Genomic DNA, 19,562 nt, shown 5'->3' with positions numbered 1-19,562 from the left:
TTGCATAATACTCTTATTTTATATTTTAATTTCATACCGAAAATTTCTTCAAACAAATTTAAATTTGACACAATATCTTCTAACTAAATACATTTAAATATATTATGATTATAAATTTATTTCATAATTTTATATTATATTTTTAGTATTTTTTATTATGATATATTTTTCTTAACTTTTTTTATTATTTACAAACAATAAAATAATAAATAAAGATGTAAATTTGTACAATTATAATATAATAAAAAACTATGATTTTTTTAAATAAATGAATTTAAATTCCTAAAATAATAAATTATAATCTAATTCGTATTAAATAAATATTTTATAAAATATTTTTAACATAAAATAATTTAAATTTAACATTAGTTTATATATTATCTAATCAATCTTTAAATAATATTAAAATATACTATATAGTATAATTAATTTACTTTCCAAAGGGCGAATCTCATTATAGTAATATACAAATTCTTAAGTTTACTATAAACTTTTATATATCAATGCTAGATCTATTTTGTAATAAGATAGAGAAAGTATTAGATGTCATAATTTTCTTAAATTAATTATCTAATCATAAATTATATTATAGTAGAATGAAACATGTAATACTAGAACTATTACTAGAACACTATATCATATATGGTCATAAAAAAGTTATAAAGGTAATAGTCATAAAATAATTTAAATGGACAAATATCATAATCATTTAGAAGATCTTAATCGTAACAATAACATTTAAATACCAATTATAATCATAAGTGTTAGGGCTAAATTTGATTCAAACTCATCAACATCTATACTACTTATAGATACCCCTCTCTTATTATGAGGTCACATCCATCCTTCATTTCCAAATTTGCTAGCGCATCAGACAATGCTTGGGAGGGTATCACAACTTTTACTTGTCTCAGGGAAGTCAAAGACCACAGTTCATCTGGGAGATCGTCCAATCTTTTACAGTAATCGATAAGCAGAGTTTGAAGGCATGGCATTGCACCATTGCCTAATTTCCAGTTGTCAACTTTCAGCCACACCATGTCAAAAACCTGGAGCTGTGAGAAACTGCCTGCACTGCAATTAATCTCAAAGGGATCATAAAATTCATCTGCTCCATGCAATCTCAAAAGTCGGAGTGTAGTAAGATTACCAATGGCATTCACCCCATCATCATTCATGAAGGTAATGCCTGTCAACGTTAATTTAGTAATGCATGCAGGAAACGCAATATCACACCTTGCAAGGTCCAAAGCTCCGCCAACTTTTAATTTGGTCAGATTTGACAAGTGCTGCAGGCTCTCTAACAATTCAATTGGTTTGAGCCCGATGTGCCATTCCATGTGCTCGTAGTTTGTAGGCACTGGTGGCGGTTCATTCTTCCATTTAAAGGAAAGTGTCAACTTGTTGAGATGAGTTAATCGCCGTAGGGTTGATAACAACTCATGCACATTATTTTTCTGGACCGAGGAGATGTGCAAACTCAACGTTCGTAGCTTGGGAAACCTTCCTTTCTCTATGCTGCGTGCAATCTGACTATTGAATTCAATCATAGAGATGGTTTGCAGATTCCACATGACTTGATCACCTGCTTTTGAACCATGCTGGCCTCGTAGGATGATGGTTTCATTACTCTTTAAATGCCTAAGTTGTTTCAGGTTCCCTACTCTCCTAGGGAGATATATTGGATGCTCTAGCCCATATATGTCCAAAGTTTGTAAATTTTCTAGTGTGCATATAGAATCTAGCATGACATGATCACTTATTCCTCTTGTGCATATTCTTAGATACCTTAAATGGATAAATAAGCCCAAGTTGGAAGGGACTTTGCTGCAATAGTTTACCCCAAGATCTAATACCCGAACCAGTTTGAAGAATTTGAAAAGCCATTTCATCTCCTCGGGGGTAAAATCATACCATTTTGGGTCAAGGCAAAACAAAGAGCGGACACATGAATGGTCATTGTTGCTTGAAGAAACGTAGCCACGCATGCCGCATTGGATAGAAAGCCTGCGTGGTTTTGATGTCTCCAAAATGTTACTATTTGTGCAAACCTCAAAAAGCTTGTCCTCTTTGCTCTCAGTTATGCAAAGATCACGAAGAAGATCATGGATGCGACATGTTTTCACATCTCCATTAACATTCACTCGCGATGCTTGAACCAAGCTCCGATCAATGAGCTCATACAAGTAATCTTCTGCAACTTCCTTTACATCTCTGGTCCCAGTTTGTTGAATAAATCCCTCAGCAACCCATTTTTGTAGCAATGGCCTTACAAAGATCTCAAAATCTTCAGGGTAGATCCCAAAATACAGAAAGCACGGCTTTAGTCTTGAAGGCAAGTTGTCGTAGCTGAGTTTGAGTACAATGTCCCTAACTTGGGTCTCATCTCGAGTAAGATAAGAATTGACATTTCCCACCACTCTGGACCATTCCCTCTGTGATTTCTCCTTTTTTTTCAGTAACCCTGCCAAAACAACAATGGAGAGTGGCAAACCACCACAATTTTTAACCATTTGTTTGCCAAGATGTTCTAGATCAGAAGGACACTCTTTCCCTTGAAACACTTTCCTGAAAAAGAGTTCCCAGCTTTCATCATCACCAACGAATTGAAGGTAATAAGGAAGACATGAACTCGTATACAATGCCACCTCTTTCAAACGGCTAGTAATGAGTATTTTGCTACCATTATTGTCGTTTGGAAAAGCATCTTTTACCTCATCCCAGTCTTGAGTCTTCCAGAGGTCATCAAGGACTACCAGATACCTTTTCATGGCTAAGAAATTCCGCACCATTATCTTTAGCTCGTCCACACCCAAGCTAGAGAGGTCACCTGGTTTTTGTATTCCTCTCTTCTGTTTCTTTCCCTTGTTTTTCTTCCCAAGCTCGCTCTCAGCGTTAGGCATCAAACACTTGATAAGGCCAAGCAAAAGCTCCTTAACTCTGCAGTCATTTGAAACATAAACCCATGCACGACATTTGAAATATGACTTTACCTGATCGCTGTTATAGACCTTTCGAGCAAGGGTGGTTTTGCCCAACCCACCCATACCGATGATGGACACAACGTTGCTTTGGGAACTCTCTTCCTTAAGCAGCTGCATGACTGCCTTGGATTCACCAACAAAACCAACTACATCATGCTCCTCCACATTTCTTCTTCTCTTGTGCAGCAACAGCACCTTCTCCTCGTCCTCTCTTGCTGATGATGATTCACCTTCTTGTTGAAAGACATCGCTGAGCTTGATCTTGTTGTCTCTTATGTCATTGACAGTGGCTTTTATGCTGTCTATTTTCTCAGCCACATCACGGAGCAACTTTCCATGTTCAAAACCATGGAGCATCTTCCCCAGCATGGTTCGACGTCTGTGCATAGCCACTTTGACAACAAAGGTGTCGATGACATCCTCAGCTTGGTGCGCAACATCTCTGATCTGACGAAGAACTTCTTTGTCAATTTCTTTCTTGGTTTTCCCTTCAGATGTTTTGAGGAACACGTTTATGATGCTGAGGTCACTTTGAAGGGATCTAACCCTGTCATCCACGCCACATAGCAGATTGGCTTCACGTGCTAGCAATTGGGACAAGTTGTCCAGGACAAATGAAATCACACTATCTGCCATTGGAGGGGGGTGTATGTAAGTAAGGAACCGACTGATTTGTGTTTAGAAACTGAACTGATGATGGTTGATGTAGGAAACTGATGTTTGGGAAGGACTGAAGAGTAAAGAGCGATCTAATAAAACCTTTTCCTAAAATCTTTGTCAAGTTAAGATTGAAGTAAGGAGAAACACTGTGTGAACTGTGAAGTGTGAATGCAAATTAAAGTGGAATGCAATAATGCAGTTGATAAAATTATTCCAGACAGCTTTATTGTACCTTTGTCTTCTCCTCAATCCTCATTGACTCTGCGTCAACTATGCAAAATGTTAAGCTGCATTATTGCACCTTCTACATAGGATGCTGTTTCAAGTTTATTTTTACTGCATTAGAGTTAATAGTCAAAATCGTTCTTGAAAAATAACTCGATCTTCATTTTCGTCCCCGAAAAATAAAGTTAATCAAAATAGTCCCCAAAAAATAATTGAGTTATTCATGTTCATCATTCCATCATCTCTCTCGCTGAGTTGACTAACGTTAGCTGATGTGTGACGTTAACTACCACCGTGGCAGACGCCTAGGTGTCCCTTGCTATTGCTGATAAGATAACTATACTGAAACAGTTCAAATCAGTGCCTTAATGTTTGAACCCTAATCTTCAATTCAATGATAAATAAGTTGCGTTCAACAATCAGAGGGCCATATACTTTAGTTGGAAGAATTCCACCTTCCTTGGGAAATCTTTCATCGTTGGAGACTCTGTCACTTGCATACAATCATCTTGAAGGAAATATACCTCATGTTTTGGGTAGGTTATCCAATTTGAATTCTATTTTTCTTGGTTCAAATAATTTGTCAAGCATAATTCCTCCTTCACTTTACAACCTTTCCAATATTCGAGATTTTGATTTAGGGAAAAAAACAATTAGTGGATACTCTTCCTTCAAATATAGACCATGCTTTTCCCAATCTCCAATAGTTTACTATTCCATTGAACCAATTTACTGGAACTTTTCCATCTTCAATATTCAACCTGTCTCAGTTGCAAGTGTGTGATATAGGAGTGAATAGTTTTAGAGGACAAATTCCTCTTACTTTGAGAATTGGCTTGAACAAGTTTCAGCAACTTATAATGGACTATAACAATCTTGGGAGTGGACAAGTCCATGATTTGAATTTCCTTTTCTCACTAACCAATTGTACTCAATTGCAAAGGTTGTGTTTTGAGGCAAATAATCTAGGTGATGTATTGCCAGATCTCATAGGCAACTTATCTACCCATCTCTATTTACTTGATATGTGAGTTAATAAGATATCTGGGAGGATACCTCAAACAATTGGAAACTTAATCAGCTTGACTACACTTATTTTGACACAGAATTCTCTTCAGGGATCAATTCCAGATTCAGTTGGAAAGCTTGAAAATCTAGCAAGATTGAACTTGCAACAGAACAAGTTATCTAGTAACATTCCTAGTGTTATTGGCAATCTTATTATGTTATCTGAAGTTTATCGTGGCATCAATAAGTTAGAAGGAAGCCTTCCATTTACCCTTAGATACTGCACCATGATGCAGAAATTTGTTGTAGACACAAGCTACTTAAGTGGTAATATACCCAATAATACATTTGGGTATCAAAAAGGTTTAATAACTCTTGATTTATCCATCAATGTCTTGACCGGTTTCGTTCCTTTAGATTTTGGTAACTTGAAACAACTTTCCATATTGTATCTACATACAAATAATTTGTTTGGTGAAGTTTCCCTGGAACTTAGTGCTTGTTATGCTTTAACAGACTTTTGGCTAACGAGAAACTTCTTTCATGGAAGTATACTTTCGTTCTTGGGTTCTCTAAGAAATCTAGAAATTTTAGACTTTTCAATCAACAACTTCTCAAATACAATAGGAGGTCCATTATTTGAACTTGAGAATCTGACTTTTCTAAATTATTTGAACTTTTGTTTTAACCATCTTTATGGTGAGGTCCCAATAGGAGGAATCTTCAGAAACATCACGGAAATTTCACTCATTGGAAACGAAGATTTCTGTGGTGGGATACCTCAGTTGAATCTCCCTCCAAGTTCTGAGTTGCTTTCACATAAACATAAGAGTTCCTTTAAAGTTACCGTGATCATTGTAATTAGTGGGGTTTCGGCATCTTTTGTGGTTTTCATCTGCATTTGTTATTTGAGGAAAAAGCCCAAAATATTATTTTCTTCACCATCACTGGAACATAGGTACTTGAAGGTTTCTTATGGAGAGCTACATCAAGCAACCGACGGATTTTCTACATCAAATCTAGTTGACACCAGAAGCTTTGGTTCTGTATATAAAGGAACACTACTTGTCCAATTTGAAAGACGTATTGCTGTGAAGGTGTTGAATCTTCAACCTCTACTGTTGAACGGGACTTATTTATCGTCGAATTGAAGATTAGGGTTCAAATACTAAGGGACTGATTTGAACTGTTTCAGCATAGTTACCTTGTCAGCAATAGCAGGGAACACCTAAGCGCCTGCCACGGTAGCAGTAAACGTCACACGTCAGCCAACTCAGCAAGGGAGATGACGGAAGGACGAGCGTGAATAACTCGATTATCTTTCGAAGATTGTTTTGATTAACTTTATCTTTCGGGAACAAAAATAGAGATCGAAGTATCTTTTAGAGATGATTTTGACTATTAACTCTATTGCATTATTATATCTTCCGGAATTTACTATTTTCCATTGTTTTCTTTTAACCACTCTATAACTTTAACCTGCGATTCTACATGTACTTGAGGATCTATCTGAGATTGAATATGGAGTTGCACACAGCTATATGATTCAACTCTTATGTACTCTTCATTCCTATTTCTCCATACTGGATTTAAATCCGCGCACTAAATTAATATTATTAACTTTTTATATATAATTTTTTAGATAATTTACCATGATAGATGATTTTTTATTTTATAATTAATCAATGTAACTCTTAAAATAAAGTATTGTAAATTATATTTTTTTGCACAGTCACGTGAAAAATAATTCCTGCAATATTACAGAATAATAATTAAAAATCAATAATTAAAGTTCGTCGTATGTAATATTTTGTAGTTATTTTCTTAGTATCGTTGTATTTGATTATTTTGTACATATAACACTAAACAAACTTACAAATCAAATATGAATATTGGTTTGTTTCTTTAATGATATACTCTGTGGTGTAATTTTGATGTTATGCTAAAATTAAAAGTGATTGGAGAGATTTTTAACAACTCATGTGCGAAATTATGAGATCAATTAAGTAATAGTGGTAAGAGTGTTGTTGATAATAATATAATAAGGAGACTATAATTATATGTAATTTAAATATTTTTAATTAAAAATTATTATTATTATTATTATTTTAATAGCATTTAACTATTATTTTATAATTAAAATGTTTAATGATAAGTAGTAAATTTAATTAATTAAGAGTATTGACTAAGGATTTTTTTTAAAATATCAGAGTGTTTTTTTTTTTTATAATTTACACATATTTAACATAGATGATATGGATCAATAATAAGAAATATTTTTTTTTATGATTGCCACTTATTTAAAATAGTTGATATGAAAAGCAACTATATGGCATGAGTTTATTTTATAATAATTTAGTATTAATTTTTATATAATAATTAATAAAAATAGATAGATAAATTGTAAGATTGATTTATTTGAATTAGCATCATAACAAGAAGAACAAGTTGTAAGATTGATTTATTTAATGCGAGTAGGATGATCACACTTATTTTACCTTTCGGATTATATTTTATACGCTATAATTATAATATAGAAAAGTATAGGTAGACAATGAGAATATTAAATAGAGGAATGCTAGGAGGCCAGCAATTTTGGTGTTTTGTAACTATCAATTGGCCATTAATAGTGTTTTTAATGGTGTGAGATTACATCTAATGGTGGGAGATCACTCATCTTTGTTTTGATGGTTAAGTGTTGGCCAGAAAACACAAAAGTTGCTGGCCCCCTAGACTTTTTCTATTAAATAATGTGACCAATAGATATATTGGATATTCAATTCAATAGGTATGCAGATGATTATGTTCATTATTTTTAATTAGATGGTTATTTCTTTTGATTCAATTTACTCATGTACAGTTAATAATGACTCGATGTTCAATTCACTAGGTGTGCAGATGATTATTCTTATATTAAGATTTAAGAGGTAATTTAGAAGTGGAATAATTTTTTTACTTTATTAGATCAATTCTAGAGCCCATTATTTATAAAAGTCATTGTCTACCTAGCAAAATCCTTATAGTATATCTATTTATATGTATAAAGGAAAAGTATGAGGAACCAATGGAATATTTGTACAATGTGTACAATGGAGATTTAGGGAATATTAGAAATATAAACATTAGTGTTACCTTTTCCCATCAGCTGACGCTTTTGGGATGAGTGGTATCATGACATAGCTTATATAAGATGCCGAAGGCTGTTGCGGAGAAACTTGTTTCATTACAAAGGAGATTCTTGTGGGGAAAGGAGGATGGGGGGAATGGCATGGCTTTGGTTAGATGGGAAGTGGTCAAAGCCCCGAAGAGGCTAGGCGGGCTAGGAGTCGGTGATGCGATGCTCCGCAATACTGCCCTGCTATTTAAGTGGTGGTGGAGGTTCTATAAAGAGGAGTGTCCGTTGTGGAAGAAAGTGGTTTGCTCTTGTAATAATCTCTCCCCTAACCAGCTGTTATCAATCTAAGATTTACCTACTAGAGGGGGGCCATGGAAGGACATTTGTCAGATACAGTTTAAGGAGAAATCTATAAGAGATAAGATGATAACTGGCTTGGCAATGGAGGTTGGTGATGGCAGAAGGACTCACTTTTGGGAAGATGTCTGGTTAAGTTGCGGTTCTCTAAAGGATAGGTTCCCAAGGCTATTCTCGATTTCAAACCAAAAAGGTTTTGTCATAGGGGTTTGTGGGTTCTGGGATGGGTTTGAGTGGATTTGGAACTTCCAATGGAAGCGTGAGCTATTCCAATGGGAGTTGGAACTTCTGAATCAATTACATGAAACATTGAGGCCGGTTAAACTAGCCTCTGACAGAGAGGATAGAATTGTCTGAAAATTTAACAGGCAAGGTGTATTTTCTACTAACTCCTTTGTGCAGGTACTACAGGTGGAGACGCTTCCGGAGGACGTAACAAGCTATAGCTTTACTAAGACTGTTTGGAAAGGTTTAGCCCCTCCAAGAGTTGAGTTATTTATATGGTTTGTATTGATAGGTAGAGTGAATACAAAAGAAAGACTGGGTCGACTCGGCATTATTAATAAGGGTGATAATGTGTGTGTGTTATATAATAAGGATGTTGAATATGTCTACCACCTGTTTCTTGGTTGTGATTTTACATGGCAGGTATGGTGCGCTTGTGTCATGGCCTGAACCCAGCCATGACTGGCGCTCAAGGGACACGTCCTTCAGCAAGCTAAACGACCAAATTTTTAGAAAAATGGACAGAATCTCCTCTGTTTCTAGGACCTTACCCACATAAATATTAACTCCCTGTATCAACAATAAACATCCATTTCCAAAGACAACAACAACATGCTCTAATCATATCCACAACCAAATATACCCAGAACACGCATCATATATATATATATATATATATATAGTTGATAACTAGAGTATATAGTTAAAACCATAAGTCTTACATCACCAAATCATAATTACTACCTAAACAGTTCAAGATTCAAAATAACATAACCCACACGAGGATCCTGTCTGTGACATATGGAGCATTGACATAATCAAAATTTTGAGCAAAGGTCCCATTACATAATTACTTAGCCCTTGGAAAGAAGAAGGGCTCACCAAAATGACTAAGATCTACTAAGGGGCAGGTGGAATGGAACCTGGAATGACTCCTGTATCTGAAAAATATGGGAATATAATAGGGTGAGTTTTGCAACTCAGTGAGCAAACATTACATCTATAACCCACACGAGACAGTACAGAGTTTACCTTGAAGATTATATTTCCTTTCAGAGATGAGAAATTTATAATAATTAATTATGCAAACAGATAAATAAGTAGTTAAGCGGATGAACTGAAATGGGAGTTCTCATTCCAGAAGTCAAATCAAATCAAATATTACACACCTAGGGCGGCTCCACCTCTAAGGGTAGCCCTTTCCTCTAGTGTGCCCGTACGGTATAACAGATCCAACGTGTGGCCTACACGTTGGGCTAGCAACGCCCCTGCTAGCTGAGATCTGAGTTAGATGCATCTAAGTTAACGTCATAACCGCCGTTAACTACGATTTTCTAGTCAGAGTCTCCCAAACCAATCCAAACCAAATCATTTATAACAAATCTCTAATGCTTATAACGTACTACTAAATTCCATAGCAAACCAATATATATAAGATTGCATACTAAAATTTAATTAAAATTTAATAAAGTCAATTAAGAAAACATGTATACTTTACAAAATATATAAATATCGTCTCGTGTGTATTTTTGTAAAATTGTAAATTTCACAAATCAATATTTATTTCAAAAATTCAAAAATCACAATAACAAAATATTTTCAAACTCCAAAATTGATGATTCAACAAAAATATTGATAATAATATATTTAAAAACAATTATAGATATAATATCCATTCACAACTTGATTCCAAAGAACCAGAAGCAACTCTGAGCGCGTCAACGAGCTACCAAATGATGTCCAATAACTCTACAACTCTAGAAATATGACAATAATAATATTTGTGAGCTACTAATATTGTCAATTAATATAATCTTACTCAATTTGATAGGAGCCCCAAATTTCCTAACCCTAATAACCCTAATTTCGGATTTTGCTATGCCCACAAGTATAGGGATGCTAAAAATTTGAGATATAGCTAATTATTGAGTCAAAGAGTTACCTTTAAGCCTTAATAATTCTCGGAACTCAAAGTTGAATGCTTCCTTCACTCATTAAGTTGAAATCACATGATTTAGAGTTGTACTAAATGAAATTTAGATGAATGAAGTTAGAGTAGAAAAGAAGAAGGAAGTGTGATGAAGAAGAGTGAGATTAATAATAGTGTATGATTGAAATAAGAAAATATAAGAATATGGAAGAGATTATGAAGATAGGAGGGATGAGGAAGGAGAGAGATAAGATTGAGAAAGGGAGGGGAAGGGCTTCGGGAGCCTTCCTGACGGAAATAAGGGGAATTAAAGTGGGTCACGTGCTTTTCACGTGCCCCTCCTCCCTTTGTTTTTTTTTTCTTTCTTTCTTTCGGTTACTACATTCTCTCCCCCTTAATAAAATTCGGTCCCCGAATTTTTTCAAATTCATATACGGTGATAAGTGTGATAGTTACCTTCAGACCCAAACAAATATGGATATTTGTCGCGCATAGCGTCCTCCACTTCCCAAGTTGCTTCTTCTACCGAATGATTCTTCCAAACAACTTTCACAGATGCTATCTCTTTAGAACGTAGTCTCTTTACTTGGCGATCAACTATAGCCACTGGTTCCTCTTCAATTGATAAATCCTCCTTTAGCTCTATGGCTTGTGGTGCAAGCACATGAGATGGGTCGGGAAGGTATTTGCGCAACATTGATATGTGAAAGACTGGATGAATCATCGACAACTCAGGCGGCAATGCCAAGCGATAAGCAACTGCACCTATTCGTTCCAAAATCTCAAATGGACCAATGTAACGAGGATTAAGCTTGCCTCTTTTCCCAAACCTCATCACTCCTTTCATAGGCGACACTCGAAGAAATACCTGATCACCCACTGAAAACTCTAAGTTACACCTTCTATTATCAACATAAGCCTTTTGCCTGCTTTGAGCTGCTAATAAACGTTCTCTTATTATGCGAACATTTTCAACTGCATCTTGTACCAAATTTGGCCCCAAAAGCTTAACCTCACCAACTTCAAACCACCCAATAGGTGACCTGCATCTTCTCCCATAAAGAGCCTCAAACGGTGCCATTTGAATGCTGGCTTGATAACTATTATTATAAGAGAACTCGATCAAAGGTAGATAGTTGTCCCAATTTTCACCAAAATCTAGAACACAACACCTTAACATGTCTTCCAATGTCTGGATCGTCCTCTCTGATTGTCCATCGGTTTGAGGGTGAAAAGCTGTGCTAAGATCCAGACGAGTTCCTAACGCTTTTTGAAAAGATTTCCAAAAATGAGAGGTAAACTGGAGCCCGCGATCTGAAATAATGGACACTGGAATTCCATGTAGTTTAACTATCTCATCAACATAAAGTTGAGCATATCGAGCTGCACTGAAAGTTGTTTTCACCGGAAGAAAATGAGCTGACTTCGTCATTCTATCGACAATTACCCGAATTGAATCAAAACCTTTAAAACTATGAGGTAAACCTGTTACAAAATCCATCGTAATCTTTTCCCACTTCCATTCAGGTATCTCAATTTGTTGCAATAACCCAGCAGGTCTTTGATGTTCAGCTTTAACCTGTTGGCAGGTTAAGCAATGAGAAACAAAAACTCCTATGTCTTTCTTCATGCCTTCCCACCAAAACAATTGTTTCAAATCTTGATACATCTTATTGGAGCCTGGATGAACGGTATACTTAGAATTGTGAGCCTCCTCCAAAATAGCTTTCTTCAAGTCATGGTTATCTGGCACACATAAGCGTTGACCACAATGCAAAACATCTTGATCAAGAGAAAAGTTTGAGTTCCTCCCATTTCGAACATCTTCTATAAGCTTCCTTAGTTTCAGGTCATCATGTTGTGCAGCCTTGATCTGTTCTATTAGGAAAGATTAGGCTCGAACATGTGCTAAGAAAACTCCTGATTCTCCAAGGTCAAATTGAATTCCACCAGCCTCCAATTGATGGACTTCTTCAACAATTGGTCTCCTTGCAAGAGTGATATGGGCCAAGCTACCCATAGATTTTCTACTGAGGGCATCTGCTACAACATTTGCCTTTCCAGGATGATACAAAATAGTACAATCGTAATCTTTTAAAAACTCCATCCATCTCCGTTGCCTCAAATTTAAATCTTTCTGTTGGAATATATACTTCAAACTCTTGTGATCCGTATAGATCTCACAGGTCTCACCATAAAGGTAGTGTCTCCAAATCTTTAAAGCAAAGACGACCGCTGCCATCTCCAGGTCATGAGTTGGATAATTCTGCCCATGCTTCTTGAGTTGTCGCGAGGCATAGGCAATAACGCGGCCATGCTGCATTAATACACAACCAAGTCTTATTCGAGATGCATCGCAAAAGACTGAGAATCCCCCAGACCCAGAGGGTAAAATAAGAACTGGTGCTGAGGTTAGACAAGCCTTAAGTGTCTGGAAAATTTCCTCACAAGCTTTTGACCATTGAAACTTCATATTCTTCTGAGTTAACTTGGTTAATGGTGCCGAAATTCTCGAGAAGTCCTTGATGAATCGCCGATAGTAGCCGGCCAACCCTAGAAAGCTACGAATTTCTGTCACTGTAGTAGGCCTTGGCCACTTCTGAACGGCTTCAACCTTCTTTGGATCCACCATGATTCCATCTTTTGATACCACATGCCCCAAAAATGTCACTTGATCAAGCCAAAACTCACATTTAGAAAACTTAGCATAAAGCTTGTGATCCCTTAAGGTTTGTAACACAATCCTCAAATGATACTCATGCTCCGTAGCACTTTTCGAATACACCAAGATATCATCGATGAAAACGATAACAAAGCGATCTAAGAAAGGTTTGAAGACTCGATTCATTAAGTCCATGAAAGCTGCAGGCGCATCCGTCAGACCAAAGGACATTACTAAGAACTTATAGTGCCCATAGCGAGTACGAAAAGCAGTTTTTGGAATGTCTTCCTCTTTTATCTTCAATTGATGGTACCCTGAGCGCAAGTTGATCTTTGAGAAACAGGTAGCTCCTTGAAGTTGATCAAACAAGTCATCAATCCTTGGCAATGGATACTTGTTGTGAACAGTTATCTTATTGAGTTGACGATAATCCACACATAGTCGCATCGTTCCATCTTTCTTCTTTACGAATAGAACAGGAGCTCCCCACGGAGAAGTGCTAGGACGAATGAATCCTTTCTCTAGCATATCTTCCAATTGAACTTTTAATTCTCGTAACTCAGTTGGAGCCATACGATAGGGAGGAATGGACACAGGTTGGACTCCCGGAGCCAATTCTATGGAAAACTCAACTTCACGGTCAGGCGGCATCCCCGGTAGCTCATCAGGGAACACGTCAGGGAATTCTCTAACAATATGGACCTGATCAAGACTAGGCACTTCGGCATCAACATCTCTAACAACTGCCAGAAATCCTTGGTTTCCCTTATCCATCAGTTGCATAGCACTCATAGATGAGATGATGCTAGCTAAAGTGGGACAGCCATCACCCTTAAAAACAAAAGGTGAGATACCCGGTATGTCAAACTTCACGGTTTTGGAGTAACAGCCCACATCAGCATGACAAGCTGCTAACCAATCCATGCCTAGGATGACATCAATATCTTCCATTGGTTCTAAAAGGATCAAATCAGCTAATGTTTCAACCGTATTAATTCTAACAACACAAGACCGAAACATGACTCGAACTACCGTGGAGACTCCAAGTGGAGTGCCAACATGAAATGGGTGGGATAACAGTTCAGGTTGTTTATCGAAACGAGATGCAAGATGTGGAGATACATATGAATAGTGAGAACCCGTATCAAATAACACTCGAGCATCTAAAGAACAAACTTGTAAAGTACCTGCCACCACAGCATTAGAAGCTTGATCATCTTGACGTGTTAAAGCATACACACGTGTCTGACCTCTTCCTCTTTGGCTCCCTCCTCTGTTATAAGTCTAACCCCTGCCACCAGCTCCTCTGCCACTAGGACTAGAAGAATTTCCAATAGACATAGCTGAAGATGATGGCATTGATGTGGTAGGACGTGCAATACCTGGAGTAAAGCCTCCTCTAGGATTTGGACAATCCCTCCTAAGATGACCAGATTGACCACAACCAAAACATGCACCAGTAGCCTTAAAACATATACCGAAATGGTAAATCCCACACTGCTGATAGTAAGATTTAGTTGGTCTTGTCTGATTAGAACCATGTCCGCTAGATTGAGGGGTGCCTCCAACAAAAGGTCTTGGACTTGAAACACTCATAGGAACAGATCCAGAAGAAGCAACCCCACCAAAAGATGTTTGAGGACGAGCTCGATAACCCGAATAACCTTGCTGATTAGTCTGACCATGATGAGACTGAAATCCTCCTGAACTAGATCCACCAGAAAATTGTCCCTTCATCTTGGGCTTCTTACCAACATCCTTAAAAGCATTTCTCTCCGCTATCCCAGCTTCAATTCCATAAGCAGAGTTTAGGACATCCTTAAAAGACATGCGTCCAACTTCAGGCATAAGGGTAGTGAACATAGGTTCTGCCAATCCACGAACGAAACGACGAACCTTCATCTCTTCTGAATTCACTAAGTACGGAGCACTCTTAGAAAGTCTAGTAAACTCCTTAGCATACTCAGTCACTGTCATATTCTCTTGCCTTAATCTTTCAAAGGCAATTGCATCTTCTGCTTGCTTGTTAGCTGGATAAAATCGAGCGAGAAACTCTTCAGTGAACTCTTCCCAAGAAGGAGGAGGAAGTTCAGCTGCTTCTTTGCTCTCAAGAAGAGACTCATACCAATATCTTGTTGAACCACGCAAGTTGTAGGATACTAACTCAACTGTCCATTCCTTGGTGCACTTGAGAGCTTGAATAGCTTTCTTTGCATCCTCTAGATATTGTTGTGGATCTTCATCCAATGAATCTCCATTGAAAGTGGACGAATTTAACTTCAAATACTTTTCAATTGGCGGCTCTTGATCCCCGAACAATTGATGAACTCTATGAGGCTGCGGATTTGGCATATTAGGAATTCCTGCTCTGCCCCTATTTTGATTTGTTAGAACATGTAATACCGCATTAAGGGTTTGATTCATTCCCCTTAATTCAGCTGCTAAGTCCGGTTGAGTCTCTCTTACTACGGGGTTCTCTTGAACTCTCTCGCGGGGTATCTCTCCTTCGCGCCTATCAGCTATTCTTTGGCTCCTTGGCCTTTGTCGAAGTGCTCCAAGTAGCAGAGAAGTTGCCCTATTGGATTCAGCAGTATCAGGAGCACCAACAGCTCCACCACGTCTTTTCTTAGATGGCATCTTCCACCTATCGAGTAAGGAAAGCGATTGAATCACCAACGACATATGTATATGAAGTTCAAAGAGAATAGGACAGACAAAAAGAATCATGAGAACAAAGGATTGATGACAACTTCCTATAGGCCTCTAGTAACATCACACTTTGTGAAAATGGGCCGGCTTCCATTTGCACAATTGTGATCTTACTAAAGAACACTTGCTCCATATTACACAGGAAAACCTAAGGCTCTGATACCACTTTGTCATGGCCCGAACCCAGCCATGACTGGTGCTCAAGGGACACGTCCCTCAGCAAGCCAAACGACCAAATTTTCAGAAAAATGGACAGAATCTCCTCTGTTTCTAGGACCTTACCCACATAAATATTAACTCCCTGTATCAACAATAAACATCCATTTCCAAAGACAACAACAACATGCTCTAATCATATCCACAACCAAATATACCCAGAATACGCATCATATATATATATATATATATATATATATATATATATATATATATATATATATATATATATATATATATATATCAAGTTGATAACTAGAGTATATAGTTAAAACCATAAGTCTTACATCACCAAATCATAATTACTACCTAAACAGTTCAAGATTCAAAATAACATAACCCACACGAGGATCCTGCCTGTGACATATGGAGCATTGACATAATCTAAATTTTGAGCAAAGGTCCCATTACATAATTACTTAGCCCTTGGAAAGAAGAAGGGCTCACCAAAATGACTAAGATCTACTGAGGGGCAGGTGGAATGGAACCTGGAATGACTCATGTATCTGAAAAACATGGGAATATAATAGGGTGAGTTTTGCAACTCAGTGAGCAAACATTACATCTATAACCCACACGAGACAATACAGAATTTACCTTGAAGATTATATTTCCTTTCAGAGATGAGAAATTTATAATAATTATTTATGCAAACAGATAAATAAGTAGTTAAGCGGATGAACTGAAATGGGAGTTCTCATTCCAGAAGTCAAATCAAATCAAATATTACACACCTAGGGCGGCTCCACCTCTAAGGGTAGCCCTTTCCTCTAGTGTGCCCGTACGGTATAACAGATCCAACGTGTGGCCTACACGTTGGGCTAGCAACGCCCCTGCTAGCTGAGGTCTGAGTTAGATGCATCTAAGTTAACGTCATAACCGCCGTTAACTACGGTTTTCTAGTCAGAGTCTCCCAAACCAATCCAAACCAAATCATTTATAACAAATCTCTAATGCTTATAACGTACTACTAAATTCCATAGCAAACCAATATATATAAGATTGCATACTAAAATTTAATTAAAATTTAATAAAGTCAATTAAGAAAACATGTATACTTTACAAAATATATAAATATCGTCTCGTGTGTATTTTTGTAAAATTGTAAATTTCACAAATCAATATTTATTTCAAAAATTCAAAAATCACAATAACAAAATATTTTCAAACTCCAAAATTGATGATTCAACAAAAATATTGATAATAATATATTTAAAAACAATTATAGATATAATATCCATTCACAACTTGATTCCAAAGAACCAGAAGCAACTCTGAGCGCGTCAACGAGCTACCAAATGATGTCCAATAACTCTACAACTCTAGAAATATGACAATAATAATATTTGTGAGCTACTAATGTTGTCAATTAACATAATCTTACTCAATTTGATAGGAGCCCCAAATTTTCTAACCCTAATAACCCTAATTTCGGATTTTGCTATGCCCACAAGTATAGGGATGCTAAAAATTTGAGATATAGCTAATTATTGAGTCAAAGAGTTACCTTTAAGCCTCAATAATTCTCGGAACTCAAAGTTGAATGCTTCCTTCACTCATTAAGTTGAAATCACATGATTTAGAGTTGTACTAAATGAAATTTAGATGAATGAAGTTAGAGTAGAAAAGAAGAAGGAAGTGTGATGAAGAAAGGTGAGATTAATAATAGTGTATGATTGAAATAAGAAAATATAAGAATATGGAAGAGATTAGGAAGATAGGAGGGATGAGGAAGGAGAGAGATGAGATTGAGAAAGGGAGGGGAAGGGCTTCGGGAGCCTTCCTGACGGAAATAAGGGGAATTAAAGTGGGTCACGTGCTTTTCACGTGCCCCTCCTCCCTTTGTTTTTTTTTTTCTTTCTTTCTTTTGATTACTACAGCTTGGCTATTAGAATTTGGCAAAAAATGGTCCGTTCCGGGTACTTTAAAGGAACACTTTCAAAGCTGGACTGGTGTCACGAGGAAGGAGGAAAGTAAGAAGTGGTTTACAAGCTTCTTCGCGGTAATTTGGAACGTCTGGTTGGAAAGGAATAGGATATTATTTCAGAATACAGGAAAACGTGCTGAAGACATCATCAACATGACTATGCTTAGCTACAAGGAGTGGAGGAGCGACAATCCCTTTTGTTGTTGATGGCAATGCCGGAGATGACATAGGGATACGCATTTGCTTGAAAATTTTAGGTGGTTACTATAAATATTTATGTTGGTTTATACCTCTAATGCTCCACATTTGTGTTGAGCTCTTTTTGTTCCAAAAAAAAAAGAGCAAAATTAAGTATGAATTTTCAAGTGAAACATTGAAAAGAACCATGGCGTAGCAATCAATACACAGGTAAATAATGAGTTCCTGGGATGCATAATGCATTAAGTGAAAAACAACCAACAATTTTGTTAATCATTAAATTCCAGATTTGAATATAGTACATCAAACCTTTCATTTTCAGAGGATGAAATGTATCAAGAATTCATAATACATATATTATTGACTTTGACCCAAAATAAAAAAGAAAAGAAAATGAAAGTGAAAGAAAAGTGGTTCAAACACAACAATCTCTGGGTCTTAATCCCGTAGAAATAGGAATTACCCTCTCTGATTATGAGCTCATGTCCATCCTTCATTTCCATATCTTTTAGTCTCATACACAATGCTTCAGAAGATAGCTAAATATGCACTTGTCTTAGAGCAACCAAAGGCCACAAATTATTTGGGAATCATCTAAGCATTACTAATCACTCGAAAATATTTGCTAACAAAAAAATTTTAGCCAAAATCAGCCAGAACTTGTCTTATTTAGCATTCATTAATTGCCAAAAAATGTTTGTTGTAGTAATTAATAAATGCTAAATAAGGTAAGTTCTGACTGTTTTTTTTATCTCTCTAGCATTACCGCCAATCGTTACAAAAAATTTGCGCTAAAACAATCCTTCAAAAGTATTGCCAAAACATGTGAAAAGCCATGCCTTTGACCTAATGTAACACTTTTTGGGTTGTCTATATAGTCTGTAGCTTCGATCTGAGGCTGACATTTTGTTGCATCAAAGGGCGTTCTTTTTGTGGCAAGCCTGGAAATGGGTTGCCTTCAGTAAACTAACGAACCTTGTAAACTAATGTCAACATGATCACCAACTTACATATAGAATAATCTAGATTTGTCCAAATTCTTTGGTCACGAAGTTTCTGCAGCAATTTTTTAACAATTCATAAAATTGTTCACATCATCTTAGTTAAATGTCAAATTCCCAGCAATTTTCAACAATTCATAAACAATAGATTAAAAATTCTTCAAAAAGGTCATAAGAAATCTTGGCCGAAAAGTCATAACAAAGAACTAAATAAAATGATTATGATACTTGATAGATATGGCTGAGCTTCAAGTTCAATCCCAAACAAACTGACTATTTATGCCATATAGCCTCCATAAGATTGGTTGAAGACACCTACAAACTATTGAATCTAACCTATTTTAC

The 19,562-nt window shown here is 36.5% G+C and overlaps 1 protein-coding gene across 1 annotated transcript; it reads right to left on the bottom strand.

Annotated features, from left to right (window-relative positions):
- Nucleotides 1–680: 680 nt before the first annotated feature.
- On the bottom strand, nucleotides 681–3,849 carry LOC112737240 (disease resistance protein RPP13). The gene has a single exon (XM_025787042.3). The coding sequence runs from the start codon at nucleotides 3,618–3,620 to the stop codon at nucleotides 807–809; it is 2,814 nt and encodes a 937-aa protein (XP_025642827.1). The 5' UTR covers nucleotides 3,621–3,849; the 3' UTR covers nucleotides 681–806.
- Between the last annotated feature and the right edge of the window lie 15,713 nt (nucleotides 3,850–19,562).

This window comes from Arachis hypogaea, chromosome 13 (genome assembly GCF_003086295.3).
Source record: "Arachis hypogaea cultivar Tifrunner chromosome 13, arahy.Tifrunner.gnm2.J5K5, whole genome shotgun sequence".
In the NCBI taxonomy this organism is placed as follows: Eukaryota; Viridiplantae; Streptophyta; class Magnoliopsida; order Fabales; family Fabaceae; genus Arachis; species Arachis hypogaea.
The sequence above is the reverse complement of the archived record's forward strand: the minus strand, read 5'-3'. Positions and strand labels throughout refer to the sequence as shown.